We start from the raw sequence: 19,720 nt of genomic DNA on the forward strand, positions 1-19,720 counted from the left end.
GTACACTAGGAAAAAAAATTTAGTATCTCTAACAAAACTGTTTAGTTGAGGCATTTTTTAATACGAGCAACCAAATATCTTGTTTTATATAACAAAATATTTTATTGGGCTCAACTAAATATATTTTTCTGCTCTGTTCTCTGGACCAAATGATTTTGTTCTTAGACTTCATATATAAAAATTAAGCATTCTAGTTATTTTATCCATAAAAATTACATAATAACGAAATATTACTTTACATAAACTAAAATAATGCCCAACGGATACTAATTCGTCTTTCTGTGCGCTAAAATTTAGATTTTATTAAGAAAATTATATTAAGAAAAAATTATAGTATTTTTAATAAAATTCATATAGCTAAAGCTTTTTGGTTGCTATAACAAAAGTATAACAAAACGTTATGCGAACAAACCGCGAATCAAACGAGATATTTGTTTACAGGAACTAAACAGTTTTGTCGGGCATATTTTAACCAAATTATTTTGTTGTTGTACAACAAAACTTTGGTTCACGCAACGATACATTTTTCCTGATGCACGAACGCAAACAAACGCCGCGGCGGCAGGCGCTCTCTCAGCGTCGAGTATTAATTCCCACCCTCTGTGTGCCGTGCCGTGAGCGCGCTGCGTACTGTTCTCCACGACACCGTTAGCTCTCGATCGCTCCGATGCTGCGGCATTAGACAGTTTGAATAACCGATTGTGACGTTTGAATAAAGCTGGCCCCCGATCAAGTTATTCCGACGCGTGCTTCGAGAGCCGCACGCGCAGCCCGGAGCATGCGAACCTCGCCACCGGTTTCCGCGCGCGGTGCAGTCGCGGCTATTGCCGGGTTACGCTTCGACATCGGGCACGCCGATATCGGGCTTTCGTCATTAATCAGACACGCGATGTGTCGCGCGGCGAACAGCGTCGAAATGTCGCAGGTGTGTAAATAACGACGGCGCGGCGCGGCGCGGCGGCCCGCCTCGCCGGGCGAAAGAGGACGCGCGCAAGACGCGCGCAAGTCGCGCGAGACGTGCATATCGCGCGGCGTTTGTGGATTACGCGCGGAGCTGGCAGACCGAGCGTGATTATTCGGCTCGCACGACGAGCGGCCCGCTAATGAATATTGATGCGCCTCGCCGCGCGTCGCGCCGGTGCGCTCCGCTCGAGGTCAATACATTAGCATTATTAACACTTCGGGGCATCGAATCGGCACGGCCGGCGATTCGAGGAGAAAACACGCGCGTGATTCCGCAACATTTCTTTCGGTCGCGCACACGTGTGTCCGCGCTCTCTGATGCTCTTTCCGTCTGTTTGTTTCTTTTCCCTTTTTTCCCTCCTCTCTCTCTCGCTCCTTCTCTCTCGCTCCTCTGCCTCCCGTATGAAATATTTCCCGGCCGTCCGCGGGAGTTTGCCGTCGCTGTCCCCTCGGGTATAATCGACCGGCTGGAGAAAGTTAGCGAGGCTACAAGTACAATTTCCGAAAGCGTCACTTTGTCTCGTATTCCGGAGACTCCGTAACATTCTAATGAGAACTGCGATTGCGTCCTCCGGCGGAGGACTCGTCGCGCTCGCGCTACAACGCCGGGATAGCCGGGCTAGCGTGAGCTGAATCACGAGGAATTCGTCCTCGAGTCGGCCATTTTCGCCTTTTATCGATCACTCTCCGAGCGGTAGTTCGGGGACTTTCTGTTTCGAGCCAACGGTGAACTTTTCTTCAGAGACGCCCGCCGCTCGTTAAACGATTAAGCGAGGAGAAACGTCCGGTGAGAGCTTCCCCGCCGGGCCATTTCGGCAGCTTTGCCGATAACTTCAGTTCCAAACGGCTTTCCAGGCTCTCCGAGAGAGAGAGAGAGAGAGAGAGAGAGAGAGAGAGAGAGAGAGAGAGAGAGAGTTCCTCGCGTGTTTCTTTTTTCCTCCCTATCTCATCTCCGGGGAAGATACGCGTCGAGGAATGCGTGTGATGCGATAACATGGATATCTCCGAGCACGCAGGCGACGCAGGTCGCAGGAGCAAAGCGCTCAGATCGGGACGAACTTTCAACTTTTCAAATTCCATTCATACAAAATCTCGAGGCGCAAAATTCGCGCCGATGATGCGCGACCGATGGTGAAGCGAAACGGCTCGACTTCATCGCCGGTCACGAGCGAGGGGAGGACGCGGGGGAGAGGGAGGAAAGACATTCGGACTGCGTACGACAAAAGTGCCGTGTGAATAAATCAGGCGGGTCGGGAAGCGACCGGTGTTGGTAATGGATCGCCTCGAGTTGCCCCTGCGAAGTCGCTATTACGGGCCACGGAATTTGACAGAGGACTGACAGCGCCGCTCCCCAATGGCCGCCGGACAGTCTAATCGCATTAAATTGTTTTGTAATCTGTCCGTTGTTGCGGCCGCCTGCCCATCATATTCCGACGCTGCTCGCCTGTGTGACGTCACGCGCGGAGGAACTCTCAAACAACATCGTTACGGGGGGCATTCTGAGGTCGCGTTCCCCCCCCCTCCCTCCCTCCCTCCCCCAACGTTGCCCTTGGAGAGGAATATCGAGCGCGACAGGACAACTGCTCGGGGAGAACGACGAAAGTGAAGGACCTCCGAGAGGGAACTCTCCTCTTCCGACCTCGTCAGACCGAGAGAGGCAGGGGGGAAACACCTCGGACGGAGGGGAACGCAGAAGTTTCGTTGTTGCTGCCCGGGGAGATTTCATTTGCGATAAATAAATGCGTGTGGTAACGTTACACCGACCTGTCTCACCTCCAGCTACGCTCGGGCTGTTATTTAAAAGATCCTAACAAATGGCTAGTCAGACCGGGCTCCTTATTATCCATGACTCCTTGGAGCGCCATAGGACGCTAATTGCAAACTTTCATTACGAGTCACGCTCGGCCCGACGAACGCAACGCTGATCGCGATAGGCTTCCGCGAGAGATCCTACGAGCTACGAGCGAGATTCCTAGTGAGAGAGAGAGAGAGAGAGAGAGGGGGAGAGAGAGAGAGAGGGAGAGAGAGAGAGAGGGAGGGAGGGAGGGCGAGAGAGAGGAGAAGAGAAAGGAGCCCACGGAGGGCGATAAGTAGCGTTATACGCTCATAAATATTAAGATATTACACTAGCGAAGCTGATATTTATTGTGAGCTCATCGTAACACGTAATGCAATTGTTGCGCCAACCGAAAGTGTATCGCAACGACAATCACTCACCGGCATCGTTCGACGAGGAGAGCAGAGCGAGCCGAACGAGAAAAAGCATCAAAACGCTTGACGTATTTCCCAGAGCGACTTTCCTCGACTCGACGATGGAAAACACGACGTGTTATCTCGGCGTTCGTATATTTCAAGCGACAAACTCGCAGCTCCTCCGATTCCTCCTCTCTCGACGACTTTGCGCGACGAGCTGGCGCGTGCTCGCAGGGAAGAGGAGCCACGATTTTCCCGATGTAATTGTTATCCATAATGGATGATTCCAGCGCTGGCAGTCGCGCGCGCGAGTCGCGGAAATAACGATATAGCGTCTCCTAACAACGTCATTTGTCTTTATCTCAGGCCCGTTCCCAACCCCGGAAGAACGCGGCCGCTTCGTCATCGTTGATCCTACCGCCGTCGATAATCACGATGATCGATCACACCGCGGTCTGACGGACTCACGCGAGCATCGATTAGGCCGCGTTTCGCGCCTGCACGCTCGACTCGCCGCATGCGTGCGTGCGTGCGTGCGTGCGTGGGCGATTCGCCTCACGCACGAAGCGGCCGACGCGCGGGTCGTATACACGTGTGTTCGTTCGTGACTCACGGTAGGCATTTTCTCTCCCTCTCTCTCTCTCTCTCTCTCTCTCTGTCTGTCGGTCTGTCTGTCTGTCTGTTTGTCTGTCCGTCTCTCTCTCTCTCTCTCGCACGCGCGACAAACCGGTAACCACGCGGCCGTTACACCGCGAACACCGCGGCCACTTTGTCCCCGGTGTGTCTCGGCTCCGCCTCGCGCGCTCTTAAAGTCGCGTTTACAAGTGTCGGCGGGCGCGAGGGCGATTCACGCCGGCTGTCAAGCTTGTACGTCCGCGAGCGGAACGGATGGATTTAGGAGCGAAAGAGCGAACTTGCCCAAGGTCGCGGGACGGCGATTGCGCGCGTGTGCGAGCGCGCTCGGCTCTTTCGCCGGCCGCTGATAAATCGCGCGCGCGCGGCGACTCCTCGGAGGGTGAGCCGGAGGGCGCATATTGTCGTGTGAATTTATTTTCTGTGATGCGATACATCCCGCGGCAAATCGGAATTTATCCGCGAGGAAATACGACGAAGGGAGGGAGGGAGGGAGTGAAGGTACCGCGAAGATAGACACGTTCCCAGTTGAGAGAGCAACGCATTCGCCTTTGACACTCTTCGTCTCGTCTTCGTCGACGTTCGAGCGTCGCAAGCGTCGATCGTACGCGAGTATCCTATACTGTAATAACGGGCTGGATAAAGGCAGAGCTGTAATTTCGCCAAGTGGACGAAGCAGAACGAGGCTGCACGCCGCGCCAGTAGCGACGGACCGTTACTGGTCGGCCGTCGGCTTTCGCGAGACCCGCCGAAAGCTTCGCGCGAAACACGATACTTCGGTGTCTCTCGTCGTGACATCCTTTCGCCGCGCTAAGCCCCCCGCGCGGCGGGGCTTTTCTCTCTTTTTCATTACACATTCTCACGTTTCGACTGACGTCGACACGTGAGGTGCGCGGACACGGAGGAAGTGTCACGAGCCGCCGAGCGCGCCGCGGTGGTCTCGACTTTCGCTCCTAAATCACTTATCGGCTTCTAAGGATTTCGCAAAATTTTGTGCGTGTACGAGTGTAGGTGGCGAACACGGCGCCGCCGCCACGCCGCACGCAGGAGGAGCGTCTCGTTATTCATCGGCGATCGCCCGCTCCCCTCGGCGCATTCGTTAACGTCCACCTGGGGAATCGCAGAGTTAACGTTCGCGCGCTTCCACGGAATTCCATCGACGCAGTCGTCGTGTCGCCGCTCGCGTCGGCTCTCTCTCTCTCCTCCTCTCCTCTCCCCGTGCGCGCACCCCGGCGATTCACCCACTAAATTAACGACATGTTCCGAGTATCGCTGAATCGCGCCCTCGCGTTGCCAACAGCGGGAGGCGAGGGGTGCGGAGGGTTTAAATACGACACTAACGTTCCGCGTAGAACCGCATCCCTTTTCGAGCGCATATCGCCATTTTGTCCGGCGTCGATGAGTTACGAGCGGCGATAAATCGAAATGGCGAGGCGAGAGCGCGAGATTCGCGTTTGCGGTTATATTCTCTCTCGTTTAATTCTCTCTTTCTCCTCCACCCCCCCCCTCCCCCGCGCTTCTCTCTCCCTCTCCGTCTGTACGACCCACGTGTACGTGTCATTACACGAGCTGCGCTTTGCGCCGCGCACGGAGGAAGAACAATAACGTTGGCGATCGCGCGAGAGTCAATTACGCCGCGCGGTACACGTATAATTAACGATCGCGCGACATTCCGCAGCGGCGGGACGGAATTGAAGCGCGCGCGCGCGCGCGCGCGCGATTTGCGCGTAATTGCCCCGGTTGTTACACATAATCACCGCGGCCACTCGGTACTCGGCAGCCGTTCGCTGCGAGACAAATCTATGCGCGCGCGGCGAATCCAACCCCGACGAGTGCTAGCGTGCTAGCGCGCGCTAATGACAACAGGCTGTCTCCCCCTTATCCCCTCCCCGCGGGCAAGAGGACGCCCTCACGGCAAAGTGTCGCGACACGTCCGCGATAACGTCCGTCTCGAATCTAATGAAGCCTCGGGCGAAGAACGGCTCGTGTGCGGCGCGCGGCGCGCGGCTCGCGAGGGGCTGCTGAGCCGTCTAACAAGACCACTAAGATTCCGCACTTGATCGCCGCGCCACGGCGACGGCTTAAACTCGCGTACAAAGCGATCCCTGCGATCCCGGGGAACTGGCCCCGGTGATAGCACGGCGGGTCGTTTGTTCCGTCGCGCAGTCGGCGCGGCATTTAACACCAGCCGGAAGAGAAAGTCGCGCGGCGCGCTCGGTCCCCCTTCGGCTTTTTCCTCGCGGTGCGGCGGCATTTTTCGTCTCCCTCTCTCCTCCTCCTCCTCCTTTTCGTTCGCACACCTTCCGGTGCGGCGAGCGCGCGACACCTCCTCCCGCGGCTCTTATCGCTCTCACGAGTCGGCGAATGGCGCGTCGGAAGAGCAGAGAGAAGCGCGAGCAGGGGAGAAAGGGGTGAGGCGCGTGGGCGCGCGGGCGGTGCTCTTATCTGGCCGACGTCGCCGAAGAAGTCGTCAAGCACGCTTCTCGGGCTTTTACGACTGTCGAGTGTAAGCCGGTATTTAACGCTAGTAAATCAAGCGGCTCGCGCTCACGCTCGCGCTCGCGCGCTGGACTTTTACGACGGTTAATGATCGACGTCGCGCCGCGCCGCGCCGCGCCGCGCCGCGCGGGCGGCATCGGCCCTCGCGCGCGTAATTACAGGCGAGATATTTGCATATATTAAGCCGATGCGTACAATTAAGTCGCGCGTGTGCTCGTCGCTCTCGCGCGGCCTCCTTCCAAGCGAGGCCTGCACGCTCGAGAGATACGCGTCGTTATTATCGTTTAGCCGCCGCTATTATGTTTGCCGGCGAGACTCCGACGCGCGCACGCGATTCGTCACGTATGCCGCGGGCCGCGCGATGGAAATTACGCGCGCAGGACGCGCTCTCTGCGATAGTTTGCCGGGCCCATTACTTCGGGCCCATTAGGGCGCTTTTACGCTCGCAGCGTTGTTTGTTCTCTGCGCGCGATTTTCCGTCGGCCGCGAGAATTCGCCCGCGCCGTCGCCGTCGCCGTCGCGGGACAATATAATATATATTGTGCAACATGTTACCACACCACTCGGTATTCGTCTCTGCTGCGCGAGAGAGCTCGCGCCCAGTATTACGTAGGCAGTCTGAAAAGTTCTCGACCTGACAGATACGCGGCATTAGAAACTGTCAAACTGTAATTGCATCGGGATGTGGCATCCCTGATATAAACCCTAATGTAAAATTTTATTCGATCCGTCGAGTCATTCGAGTAGTAGCACCAGTTGAAAAAGCTTCGTGCAAGATGGGTGCCGCATTTGGCGCTGACGATTGACCAGAAACGCACTGCGAATGCGTTCTTTCATCTCAAGCATGCTTGGCACATTTTAATCGTTTCTTAAGCAAAATAATGTGGATTTCAAGCGTCGTTTCATAACTGTTGATGAAACTTGAATCCACCACTGGATACACCAGAGCGAAAAGAACCTTCCGGAGTCACACTTTAATGATGGTATTGAATTATTGGAAAGACGTTGGAATAAAAATGAAACATTGAAGTTTCAGGAGATTATATTGAAAAATAAAAGAACATATTTCACAGGCAAAAGAAATTTTCTTTCATTGTCAGGCCGAGAACTTTTCAGACTCGTAGCCCTCGTAGCAATCGCGAGGGGGAAAGGGGAATCGCGGCGGGAAAATAACGAATCGTCGGGCGTCCGGCGTAATCAGCCGCGGCCAAAGGCAACGAACTTCAGGCCGAGGCGCACGAGGAGGGATCTCCTCTCCGGCTCTCGTTCGTCCTGCCAATTAAGAAGAGACACGACGGGCGCCCGGCGCGAAATCCCGCGCGAGGCACGTAACGAGGCTCGTTTGCCGCGCACGGCGATTCGTCCACTTTCGTTTTCACCTTTCTCGGCCTGTTATGCTAATTTCGCCCGTCCGTCCGTCCGTCGATAATATTAGATCATTAAATCGCCGTGGCGGCCCCCGCGCGCCCTCCACGGCGGGGGATGAGAAACGGCGCGAGTGCGGAGGGCGCGATGCCTACGTGTAAATATCCCAGGCTCTCTCGTACCTGCGCCATGTTAAGTGATTTTTAAGTAACACGCGATACCCGCGCGCGCAGCAATCCGCTCGATATCCGATGTAGCTTCGACGCGCGAGGAATTCCCCGAGGCCTTCGGCTCCGCCAACGCGAAGGGCCGCGCGCGAGGTTCTTCGCGTGCGAACGGACGCCTCTTGCGCCCATCGCCGTCGGCGAAATTTCCGACGGTCCCCCGAGCGCTTCCCCCGTTTTCCCCCCACGCGCGTCGACCGTCGCATCGGCCTCTTCTCCGAGACTTCTCAGGAGAAAGAGAGGGAGAGAGGGATCGAAGTTGAAAAGTTGACGCGCGCAATGGGTGCAACGTGGAAATGAGATGCTTATCGGCCGCTTTCCGAAGAATCGCATAACGACGGCGAGCGCGCTTTTCATTGGCCCAACCACCACGTCCTCGCCGTGATCCCGGCGACCTTGGAGCCGCGGCTACCGCAACATCGGCGAACAACCTCACCTGGCCTCTCCCTCTCCCTCTCCCTCTCTCTCTCTCTCTCTATCTCTCTCTCTCTCTCTCTCTCTCTCTCTCTTTCTCTCCCTCGTCCGCCCACCAATCTCAACACTATGTCGGATCGATCTTAAGTGTCTTCCACACTGTGGAAATCTTGCTCGCAGCAACGGAGCTACCCGGTAAGATATCTCTTCAGGTACGCAGCGTAAATAGCGATGTATAAGCGATTAATCGGGGAAACGATCGGAAGCCGCGTCGCGATGTTAATCGCGATACGTCGTATAAATAATGCAGCGTGCTAATAGCCTCGCGAAACCGGAGACGCTCGATAAACTGGCCGAGCACTTTCGACGAGCGACTTCCGCTCGAGATGTTCGACGGCTGTCAAGCGCACTCGAAGCGACTTTCTTCTGGCCCTCTCTCGTCGCATCGCGTGTGTACTCAAGGCTGGGACAAGGTAGCTTAGCGCTGACGAATGTCTTGGAACGACGGCGAGGGGGGAGGGGGGAATGTGTACTTTTCACGATTCGCACGCACGCACGGTTTGCAGTCGACGACGTCGAGCAACTGCAAATGTCAAAACGACGCGCTCCGGCGCTGTTCGATCACATCCCCCCTCCTTTCGGCTTTCGGTTTCGCGTTGACGAAATTGGAAATTGAGAGAGATCAGATTGTATTTATTGTGAGAGAAACAAGAGAGAGGTCGAGGAAAACACCCTTTTTGGACATCTTCGTTCACGTTTCAAAGAGGACATCTTCCGACTTTTTTTCGCCGTTCCTCTCAGCGAATCAACAAACGAAAAGCGACACACAGCGGCTCTTGTGCGACGATATGCAAAATAATGAAAACGCGTTCGAAGACTCTCCCCGGGGAAGCCGGGAAACGATATCGAGTGGCGATCCGTGCGTGTTGGTGCGCACGTATGTGAGTCAGTGAGGCGATTAGCATCGGCATAAACTCGCGTTATCGATCGATGCCTTATCAAGCGTAAACGCAGAAAGGTTCGTAGTACTACGGGAGATAAGGGACCGCCTGCAGCGTCGGGCGGTTCATTCATTCCGTCCGAGGACGCTTGTTCTAATTAGCAGCGGCCAGCTTTGACTCCGGTGATTAAGGAGAAACGAGGAGGTTTATCGTTCGCCCCTCTAGGTCGACCGGATGTTGTGGGATCGCCGTTTTGCCACTTGCCACGACTTGACACTCTCCGCGGTGGCCTCAGAGCTGCTCCAGGTCGAGTTACGGTCCACACGACGGTGCCTCGTGCGGATCAACCGAATCGAGCCGATTGTCGTCGGAATATTGACACCCGGACGCTAATTTTTAGCCGTGTTTTTAACGCGACTGAGATCGCAGCAACGACGGCGCGCGCGTCGTTCTCATCACGCCGGAGCAACCGGGCGGATTTTTTAACGATCGACAGTCGCCCGGAGAGAGACCTTCGTCGAGAGACTTTTCGCGAAATTTTTCGACTGAATCTTCCGAGTGGAGGGACTTGCGCAATATCGGCAAGAACTGCACTTTTCTATTTAATAAAACTCACGTCCCGGGCCGCGCGCACGGTGGCGCCTGAAAGAGAGCGGGCTATCGGGGAATTTTGAAAGGAAATTTCATGAAAACTTGTTGCTACCTTCACTCTGCAGAACTTTTGATACACCTCGCATGTACTTCGGGGAATAGAATTTTGTGCGCAACTGCTCCCCCCTACTCCTTCTCGCTCCCCCCTGTCTCTCTCTCTCTCTCTCTCTCTCTCTCTCTCTCTCTTCGCGCACGCACGTCTCGACGGAGGCCCGGAGTTGAAAAATTCTCAACACGACCGTTTCCCACATATAATAGCATCTCGTCGCGTCTCGCGTCGCTCCCACCTCTCTAACCCTTCTCTCCGGGAACAACGGAAATTTACGACGTTCTTTAATATTTCACGCGCGAACATTGTCATCGGCGACTATCTGAAGTATTTATGCTAAGGGAAACCGGCCGTCATTTGTTCACGCGTATTTGTGGAACTCGCATGGGGGACGCGAGAAAGCCATTCACTCGGCTGAAAAATATTCTGGTAGCGGCGGCAGTAACTCGAGGCAATAATTTCTGCGGCGACTTCGCGACATTCGATTTTTCCTTTTTCTCCCCCTCCGCCCCCCCCCCGCTCTCTCTCTCTCTCTCTCTCTTTCTCTCGTGCGCGCACTCCGAGTATACACCGAGTGGCCGGCCGGCCGGATCGTAGAGGAAGGAATGCAAACACGACGGAACTGTGTGCGCATTGCTTATGTACCCACGTGGGTGGTTGACTAAAGTGGGTGGCTGCTTCGGCCGGTGCTGGACCGAGCGGTGGGGAAGCGGAGAGTGCCGCTTCAAGTGCCCACTGTGCTCGGCTCGACGAGCTCGTAACCTTTGGTTTACCTTTCTATCGACCTTCGGGAGACGTCGAGCTGCGCTGGGCATTTTCGACGAGGGCCCGCGGCTGATGTACATGTACATGTACATATATATATATATATATATATATAAAACCCCGGAAAAAATTATTTAATAACTGTAGGCCTTAATTATGATAATAGCGTTATAATAGCGATGTACGCGCTACCAGGAAGCGAACGCCGCGGCGCGGCGGCGGCGGCGATCACGCAATCAGCCGACGCGGAAAGCCGTGATCGGAGATGATGATCCCAGACAAAAGGGAGGAGAAACTCTCTCTCTCTCTCTCGCTCGCTCGCTCGCTCGCTCGCTCGCTCGCTCACCACCGCGATTCTCCTTGTCTCCCCGGCGAGGTGGAGGGGAGCGGATGATACTAAAAAAAAGACAAGGGCGAGAGACGCGCGATACAAAGGCGACGGTAACTCCGATACGACAATCCGTAATGCGACATGGCGGCTCGCGGATTATTTGCCGAACGATTGCGTGACACCGCCGCAGTATCACGCTGCTGATACGCGAGCAGCTCGGCGGAGCTATTAAAACTTGAGCCATAACAACACTTGGCTCGCACGCACCTTGGCTCCGCGTGGCGGCGATAACGCTCGTGAAAATGCTGCCGCTCGACTTTACGACTTGGCGCGATAGCGACTTAACAGCCGAGACGATACGTCCGCGAGGAAGATAACGCGCGCGCGATCTCTCGGAGCGGAACTCGAGCGGAGAAACGAGCGGCCTCGCGCGGCGCGTCTTCGAGCCGAAGATGCCCACTTTTCCCGGAGAGGACCAAGTAACGGCATCCTGCGTTTCCAAAATGTATATTTAACCCTTTCGAGCCCCTTGTGGCGGCCCACAATATGTGGGGGCCCACAGTGTGCGCAGGCTCAAGCATTCCTTTTCCATCAGAGCGACACTCAACGTAACGACATGTACGGGGTGTAACGCCAACATATACAGGTCAGTACGACGGGTTTGTTGCCTTTATTCGGACGACAACGAGGTTGCCGGAAAAGTCATCACTCATTGATTTTGTCGATAATGACATTTGCAGTTATGATAATTGCAACTAATTCTGCACCGGAATCGTTTGTGACAGGAGCTAAGCCTCATTGAGAATTCCTCATTAGAGTGTAGAATGCTCGTATTCTGGACACTTTTGATCGAAAAGAAGCGGCTCGTGTGAATCTTCTCCTTTACTAGCTGCAAAAATTTCGGGAAACAAACGCTGTTTTTGATAGGGGAGACGTCAAAGTCACGGTACAGGATTACGTATAGAAAATATGTCGTTCAATAGTTATCATTAATCAAGTTGCGGTCAATAATTTATGCTGCGTTTCCGGTCGATTCATATTTTTACAGAGGCAACCTATTCCACAAACGACGGAAGACAGTACATAAGTCTTCTCTAAATATTTCTGTACCAAGTTTTTTCTAATCTCCAATTCCTATCGAACTTTTCGAATGCGAGGAAGAAATTAAGAAATTATGCGAAACAGGAAAACACATGTTGCATTATTTACCCCCTTAACTATCGCTCTTATTTACTCCGCTTAGATTCGTCATGTTTACTTCTCAGTTTTACTTTTTTAAACATTTGTTTCAATTTAACGAAGCTCGGTTGCTATAAATGCGATAAATGATCACGATGCAAAATTAGTTGCACTCATCATAACTGGGAGCACTGCAAATATCATTATCGACAAGATCGACTTTTTCGGCAACTTCTGCATTATCGTTCGAATGGAAGTAGACAATCCGTCGTACTGATTTATACGTTGACATTACACCCTGTACATACTTGAAATCTACGGGAGAAACCGCGAGCGAAACGGCAGCAGGACGCGTTTGAATTCGCCTCCGTTTGTCGCGGAATCAATCCCAATTCCGCAGGGACGTCGTTTCCCAGGGAGGCGCTCTCGCTCCCCGACGGACGGAACCGGCGGCGAGCCGATCGAGATCGCGACGAATGAAAGATGCCGTGTCTGAGAGGAGCTCGACCGCGCGGGCGTAATCAGCAACCGCAGCGAGCGAGCCGATCCGCGACCTCGGCTCGCCGCGCGCATCTTAATTACTTTCGCAAATACACCCCGACCGGGAGACATATTGCATTCCCCGGCGGGGCCGCGATCGCCGTGCAATTATGCGACGTCCTATAACTCAGGTCGTCCTCTTCGCGGGTCCATTGTGCGCGTCCTTGCGCGCAACAACCGGCTGTGTCGTCGCTCGCTCTTCGCTCGCTCGCGGATCTTCCCCGTCGCGCACGAATTGCCCCCTCGTGCGAACGACCTGGCGGAGAGCGCGTAGGACGCGGCCGGTGCTCCTTTTCCGCGTGGGGATATCCCGCGAATACTTTTCCACGCGCGCGTACGTGACGCGCGCGTGGAACGTGGGCGTCGTGCCCACGTTCCCCGACACGCGGCCTCTCTCTCTCTCTCTCTCTCTCTCTCTCTCTCTCTCTCCCTCTCTCTCTCTCTCTCTCTCTCTCTCTCGCTGTCGTCCGCTCTCCGCGGGCACTTCAGGGTTCCCGGACGCTCTTCGGCCCCGTCGACAAGTCGTTGAGACCCTGACGGAAGTCTCTCGATCGCTCTCTCGGCGCCTCTCCGAGCGATCGCCCGCTTTCTTCCTGCTTTTCATTTTCGCCCCGGCGCGGTGCTGCTCGACACGTCCCGGCGCGGCCCGGACGTCTCGCGCCGACTGCTTAATCTTCCACGCGTGAACTGCTGGTATTCGATTAGTCGCGCGACGGCCGCGTTATCCTTGCCGATCGCGCGTCCTTTGTCGCGACGAGTCCGGACGAGCGGGCTCGCGCGTCGCTCGCGCGTCGCTCGCGTTCGCCGTCACTCGCGGACTCCGCGATTAATCGCCGCGATCGCGAGATGCATTCCGCGCGAGGTCGACCGTCCGATCCCATTCTCGCGGCTCTCGATCGCCGGTGCGTACATTCGTGTCCAGGTGTCGCCGAGTTCCACGAGTACGAGAAGGAGGAGACCTCATGCACGAGCGACGTTCGCGCCGATCGCGTTACGCCGTTACGTAAGATCCGAGAGAGAGATTGTCAGCTGGATGAGAGCACTCGGCTCTCGCGAATTCTCCGGTATCGTCGGTATACAAACGAAGCTCCGGCCACGAGGCACAACAGCCGACAACGGGCGGCCGCATTTGTCGTAATAGACTCGTTGTTCGGCTGCGCGCGCACGTGACGCTCATATGTATATATAAAGCCGAGGCGCGCGAGATTAGCCGCACCGATAAGCGGATTAATTAAAGCCCGAATTGCGGCGAATTGCGCGCAATGGCTCTAATTAACTCGGCCCGCTTAAGATCGCGATTACGCGGAGTCTCACCTGTGTCCCCCGTGCGATATCTCCGCGCGATATTCTCATTGACGCCTTAACGTGCGACGAATCGCACGTCCGACTCATTACGTAAGCGCTGTGTGTACTAACTACTGCGTCGCGCGGCGATGAAAACGTGGACGCCGCGGCTCTCTGTAAATCGCGGCGACGACGCTGCGAGACGCGTCGCTCTTGTGCTCCGCGAAGAAACATATCGTCGGCCAGTCCCGACGAATTGATATTTATCGATGTCTCTCCGCGAATTCTCGAGACTTCTCCGATCGTTCACGAGAAAAATGATGAAAGCGATAAATCAATTTTTTTATTAATTTAATCAGCGGAAAGTTAATTTCATCAGATTTGAAGGGAGAAAACTTTCTTTTATTTTCATTGAATGCGCGATGTCGCGTAAAATCTCGGGTGGATCACGCTTGCGAACGAGGGAGGGAGAGAGAGAGAGAGAGAGAGAGGGAGATGTCTCGAGCAATCGGCCCTCGCGATGAAGACGACATTCGATAAGTAGATTTAGTCGAACTATTGAGAGACAAAATTTGTACGCAGCACGCTAGGAAAAATGTATTGTTGCGTGAAGCAAAATTTTGTTGTAACAACAAAATAATTTGGTTAAAATATGCCCGACAAAACTGTCCAGTTCCTGTAAACAAATATCTTGTTTGATCTTACGGTTTGTTCGTATAACGTAATACTTTTGTTATAGCAGCCAAAAAGCTTTAACTATACGAATTTCGTTAAAAATACTATAATTTTTTCCTAATATATAAAATCTAGATTTTAGTGCACAAAAAGGCAAATTAGTATCCATTGGGCATTATTTTAGTTTATGTAAAATAATATTTCGTTATTATGTAATTTTTATGGATAAAATAACTAAAATGCTTAATTTGTATACATGTAGTCCTAGAACAAAATCATTTGGTCCAGAGAGAACAAAGCAGAAAAATATATTTAGTTGAGACAACAAAATATTTTGTTATATAAAACAAGATATTTGGTTGCTCGTATTAAAAAATGCCTCAACTAAACAAAAGTTTTGTTAGAGATACTAAGTTTCTTTTCCTAGTGCATACATCACGCACAGTTTCGAGCGGATTAGAGAATAAAAGAGAGAACGAGAGAGAGAGAGAGAGAGAGAGAGAGAGAGAGAGAGAAAAAAAGAGAGAGAGAGACAGAGAAGGAGAGAAGGGGAGATATCGCGAGGTGAAACAAAAGACCAACGGAGAGACGAGTTCGTGCGGCATCAATGGTGGAAATGGTGTCGATCTGCGCGCGAAATTGGATTGTGCGCCTAATCAAATTATTTCCGCAGATATAATAGCATTATAGTTTCAGCATGCGTGTCACCGCACGAGCACGTCAGACTCATAGACCTGGAAGATGTTCAAACACAGTAGCGCGCTATTTAATGGCAAATGAGGAAACACTTGTGTCGTCGTCGCTGTTGCAATTTGTCGCGGTACGACTCCGGCGAGCGTTCTTATTGGATGCGCGAAACGCGCGCGCGCGGCCTTCGCCGTCGTCATTGCAGCAAACTGCGGATATACCAGTCGCGCGCGACGTGGATTTAAACTCGATGAATATGACGCGAAGGATTAATAATTATTGTCGGCATAATTGTACGATCCAAATGTACAGCGACGTTGACGCGGGAGCTCAGGCTTGTAATAAGACAAGCGACAAAGCTGACTCACCGCGAAAAATTTCTCTATGCAGGATTCCCAGCGACTCTCGCAACCGCCCGCCTCTCGAACAATTTCCCAGACTCCTCTCGACCAATCCCCTCCCCGATCCGCGATTATTTCCCCCCTCCCCCTCCCCCTCCCCCTCCCGCGAACGTAACACGCGAGTGAAACTATTGCAAGCTGTCTTTTCTTCGAGTATGAGAAACCGAGAAGGCGATGTCTCGAGGAGCTAATCTATCCAATTGGCCTCGAGCCAACTCGCCCGCGTGTCCACGCTCGGCTTAGCAGAAGAACATTAATCGAATGTGATCTATAATGATCTTCCCGGATGTGTTCAGTGAATCATACGACAGTGACCGCACGTAGCACGTAGCATTATTTATAGAACTGCCTTCGCAGTTCGCGCTACCTCGATCATCGGACGTCGATCATCGGCTGAGCATCGAGAGAGCCCTCTCGAAACGAACGCGTCGTCCAGCCGGGATCAGTTCACGCCGGACTCGCCGACGGACGTTCGCGGCCGATTGATCATCTCGTTCGCACGGCTCGCCGGCGACGGGGAATGCTCGAAATCGAGGAAAAAGCTCGATACTCCTCTCTCTCTCTCTCTCTCTCTCTCTCTCAATAACCCTTAACAGTCGCCGCTGCGCGAGGCGGCTTTTTATTACACCTCCTCCGCCTCGCGCGAGCCCCAGCTTCGCGCTCCCCCCTCCCTTCCTTCCCCGACCCTCCGCGGAGTATCGGTTACGTAAGCACGGACCGCGCCGTGCAGCTGCAGGGATCCCCGTTGCAGTTTCCACCCGGCGCGGTTCCCCACCACTCTCGACGACGACGACGACGACGACTACGACGTCGACAACGAATGTACGACGTGCGACGCGAGAAGACGAAGAGCTCGTCGAGGTGCTCATGGTGAACGGCACATGCGACGCACGTCTCTCCTGCTGACTCGCGGCCGCGCGCGGATCGCGCGCGACTGTGCGCAACGGCGATCAGTCGGCATACGCGCACACGTGTGAACGCACGTACCGAGAGGGACGTACGGATCGCGAACGTAGAACCGAGGAACGCGACGGGGATGCCTCTACGCGCGTTGCTGCCCACCGAGGTAGGAAGGTCCGCGGATTCGCGGCCGCCGCGGTACCGCTCGTCACGGCAGGAGCGCGCGCGCGCGCGCGCGCGCGCGTGTGCGGATGATTTTTGAGCTCGCGCGAAATTCGCGGTTCGTTAATCAGGCAAGACTCGCTGGGACTTGCTGAATCACACACGCGTCACGCGTCAACGTCTGACGGACGGACGGACGGACGGCTGAGCGCTCTCTCACCTTGTGCGACTTGTGTGTTTGTGGATGAGTTTGCGGAACCGGACGATTCGGCTTATGGGATTCTGTGCGCGGCTCGCGTCGCTGCACACGCGAGTGTGAATTGCATTCTCGGCTTTTTTCTCTTCTGCTCCTCCCCCCCCCCTCTCTCTCTCTCTCTCTCTCTCTCTCTCTGTCTCTTTCCTTCTCTTTCTCTCTGGTGAACCTGTGTTCTATGCTCGGGGAATTGACAATAGTCTTCCGGAGGGAATTCGCGTTAGCGTGTACCTCAGCCTCGCAATCGTCAAATTTTAACGTCTCGTTGTGTTGCAATGCGCAATGAGTCATCGCGTCTGCGACCTCGCAGCTTTTACATCACTTAATGCCGACTCGAATTAGCGGAAACTTTCAGCCGCTACACAGGAATATCTCGATAATTATTACCTACGCCGTCCCCACCCGACGTATCGCTATATATATATATATATATATATATATATTTCAGTAATATACTAAATTTTTTCACACGTAAGGAAGAATGAGCAAGGACACACTAAAATGCGTAGGTAGGTAAATGCGTACATCTGGAGGAGCACGATTCTTGACCCCAAATTAGTTTAATTAAAAGTAACTCGATACCGCGTCGACTCCGAGAGTTAATCCTTGATCCGCTTGATTATTGAACACCGACGTGTTGCACATTGGACCTCGCGTCGCATTATAAATATCCTCGCAATAAAGTTCAAAGTATCAAAAGCGCGCGCGCGCGCGACTGCGTGTGATTCTCACGGACGTCGCATTCGAGTCACATTCGTAGGAATACTTTGGACGAGCGTTGCAAAAATTAATGTCTTGTGTGCGACAAAAACGCGAGATACATGTGCGTGACGCGGGCGCAGATGTCTCTCGTCATGCATCACGTGAAACACCGCGGGAAACAATAATATAAGCGCGCGGATATTGATGCAGCTGCTGCTGCTGCTGCTGCTGCTGGATCGAGCTTGGATATTGCTTTGCCGACTTACGCGGTGCGATCGGAACTTGCGGAATCGATGCGCGAAAACACGTGACTCGATTGCGCCCGCTGGTTATCGACCGCGGCGGACGATTATGCATTCCGCCATACTTCGATGCTGATGCGTAGCGGACGCGTGGGTGGGTGGGTGGCGGTCTTGCATTGCTCTCGCGAGACGTTATTGTGTTACGAGCGAGTTATTGGCATTCGCGAAGCCGGCGCGGCGCGGCGCGCCGCGCGTTTCCAAGTTCAATTATGGACATGGGAGTATTACTCGCAGCGCCGTGCCTTTTCGCCCAGTCGCAGCGCTCGCGAATGCGCGGCGGCACGACTTGAGGCTTTCGGCAATCGGAAATTGAACGAACGAGACAAACAGCGCCCTTTCCCGTCGCGCACCGTCGAGAACGGAGCGGTGGGTGGTACGGGGAGAGCGGAATTATTCAACGGCGGAGCGCCTTCCGACTGAGCGCCTTCTCGCGGACGGAATTTAGAGAGACGCGTATGTTTCTTTCTCACACTTGTCCGCAACTGCACTTTCTACGAAACTGATGATTTTGCCCCGCGGCAGTGTTTCGCATTGAGCGAAAGCACAGAGGCTCCTTTATTCGCGACGACTTCGCGCGTGATCATTCTCACACTCGTGTCCCGACGACAGCGCGCAAGTTGGTAGCGATGCGTGAGAGAGTGATGATTGTTTGCTTATCTTACGTCACACTCGGCACAGCGCTACTTGCCGTTGCATAATGGAGAGATAATCACGATAATAACGATAATGGCAACGATAACAATGCAGATCTCCCGCTGGGGAACGTCTCCCATCGAGCACACGCGCCGCCGCTGCTCGGTGTGTTGCGCGTGTCAGATTCGGAGTACCGTTTTGTACGGAATATATATCGCTCGACACCGCGCGCGCTCTCGCGCGTCTGACCTTTCTGGGCCACTAGAGGCATCAATTGACCTTTTCGTTACCGATGTCCCGGCGAAACGTGATACCGCTGGGACAATAACGACCCATATACAACGGCCGTCGGGATGCAGATTTGTGTCGCGAAACATATATGTCCGGACGGCTCCATCGTTCTTGCAATAAAGGGCGCAATAAAGGAGCGCCATTAGCGTCCGCTCGCCAATTCCTTGCATAATGCGACATCCGTATTTGAGAAGGGACAGACCGAAGTCAGAAGCGGATTTTTCGCCCCGATCTCGCTCGCGAAAGCGCGAATGATCAGGCCTTTGAGCTTGCTGTTAGGGATGGGCGATACGATAGAAAATATCGACACGTGTCGTAAATAAAAATATCGATATGTTAAAAATATCGATATCAGTGGTATCGATACCGCTAATAGCCTTATTTTTGACTACGTACCTACTATATATTTATTTATTGATTTATACTTGTTTATACTAAAATCTGTTATAGTTGTCGTTTTTGGAATGCGTCAGAAATAGATGTATTCCCAGGCATTTTGTAGGAAAAAAGGAAGGAATCCAATTACATTGACGAATTGCTCAACCGTTGTATAACCGTTGTATTTTCTGAACGCAGCCTTATATTTAAGTCCGTCTTAAGTTCGTGTTTAGATACTATGTAGCCAATGAAATGATCCGTACAATATCTGAAGATGAACTTAAGGCGGTCTTAAATATAAGATC

General features: G+C 53.4%; 1 protein-coding gene across 11 annotated transcripts in view; it reads left to right on the forward strand.

Annotated features, from left to right (window-relative positions):
- The window catches only part of by (focal adhesion protein tensin), a 221,674-nt gene that overhangs the window by 98,885 nt on the left and 103,069 nt on the right, over window positions 1-19,720 (forward strand). Inside the window, exon 1 of one of the 11 annotated variants that reach the window (XM_019845234.2) lies at window positions 16,741-16,860. The exons of the other annotated variants lie outside the window; for them this stretch is intronic. Coding sequence (XP_019700793.2) covers window positions 16,831-16,860 — 30 coding nt within the window. The 5' untranslated portion in view covers window positions 16,741-16,830. Of the gene's footprint in view, window positions 1-16,740; window positions 16,861-19,720 lie in introns of those variants that run through there. 11 annotated transcript variants of the gene reach the window in all.

The sequence above is a fragment of the Harpegnathos saltator genome, unplaced genomic scaffold (genome assembly GCF_003227715.2).
Source record: "Harpegnathos saltator strain DR-91 unplaced genomic scaffold, Hsal_v8.6 scaffold708, whole genome shotgun sequence".
Lineage (NCBI taxonomy): Eukaryota > Metazoa > Arthropoda > Insecta > Hymenoptera > Formicidae > Harpegnathos > Harpegnathos saltator.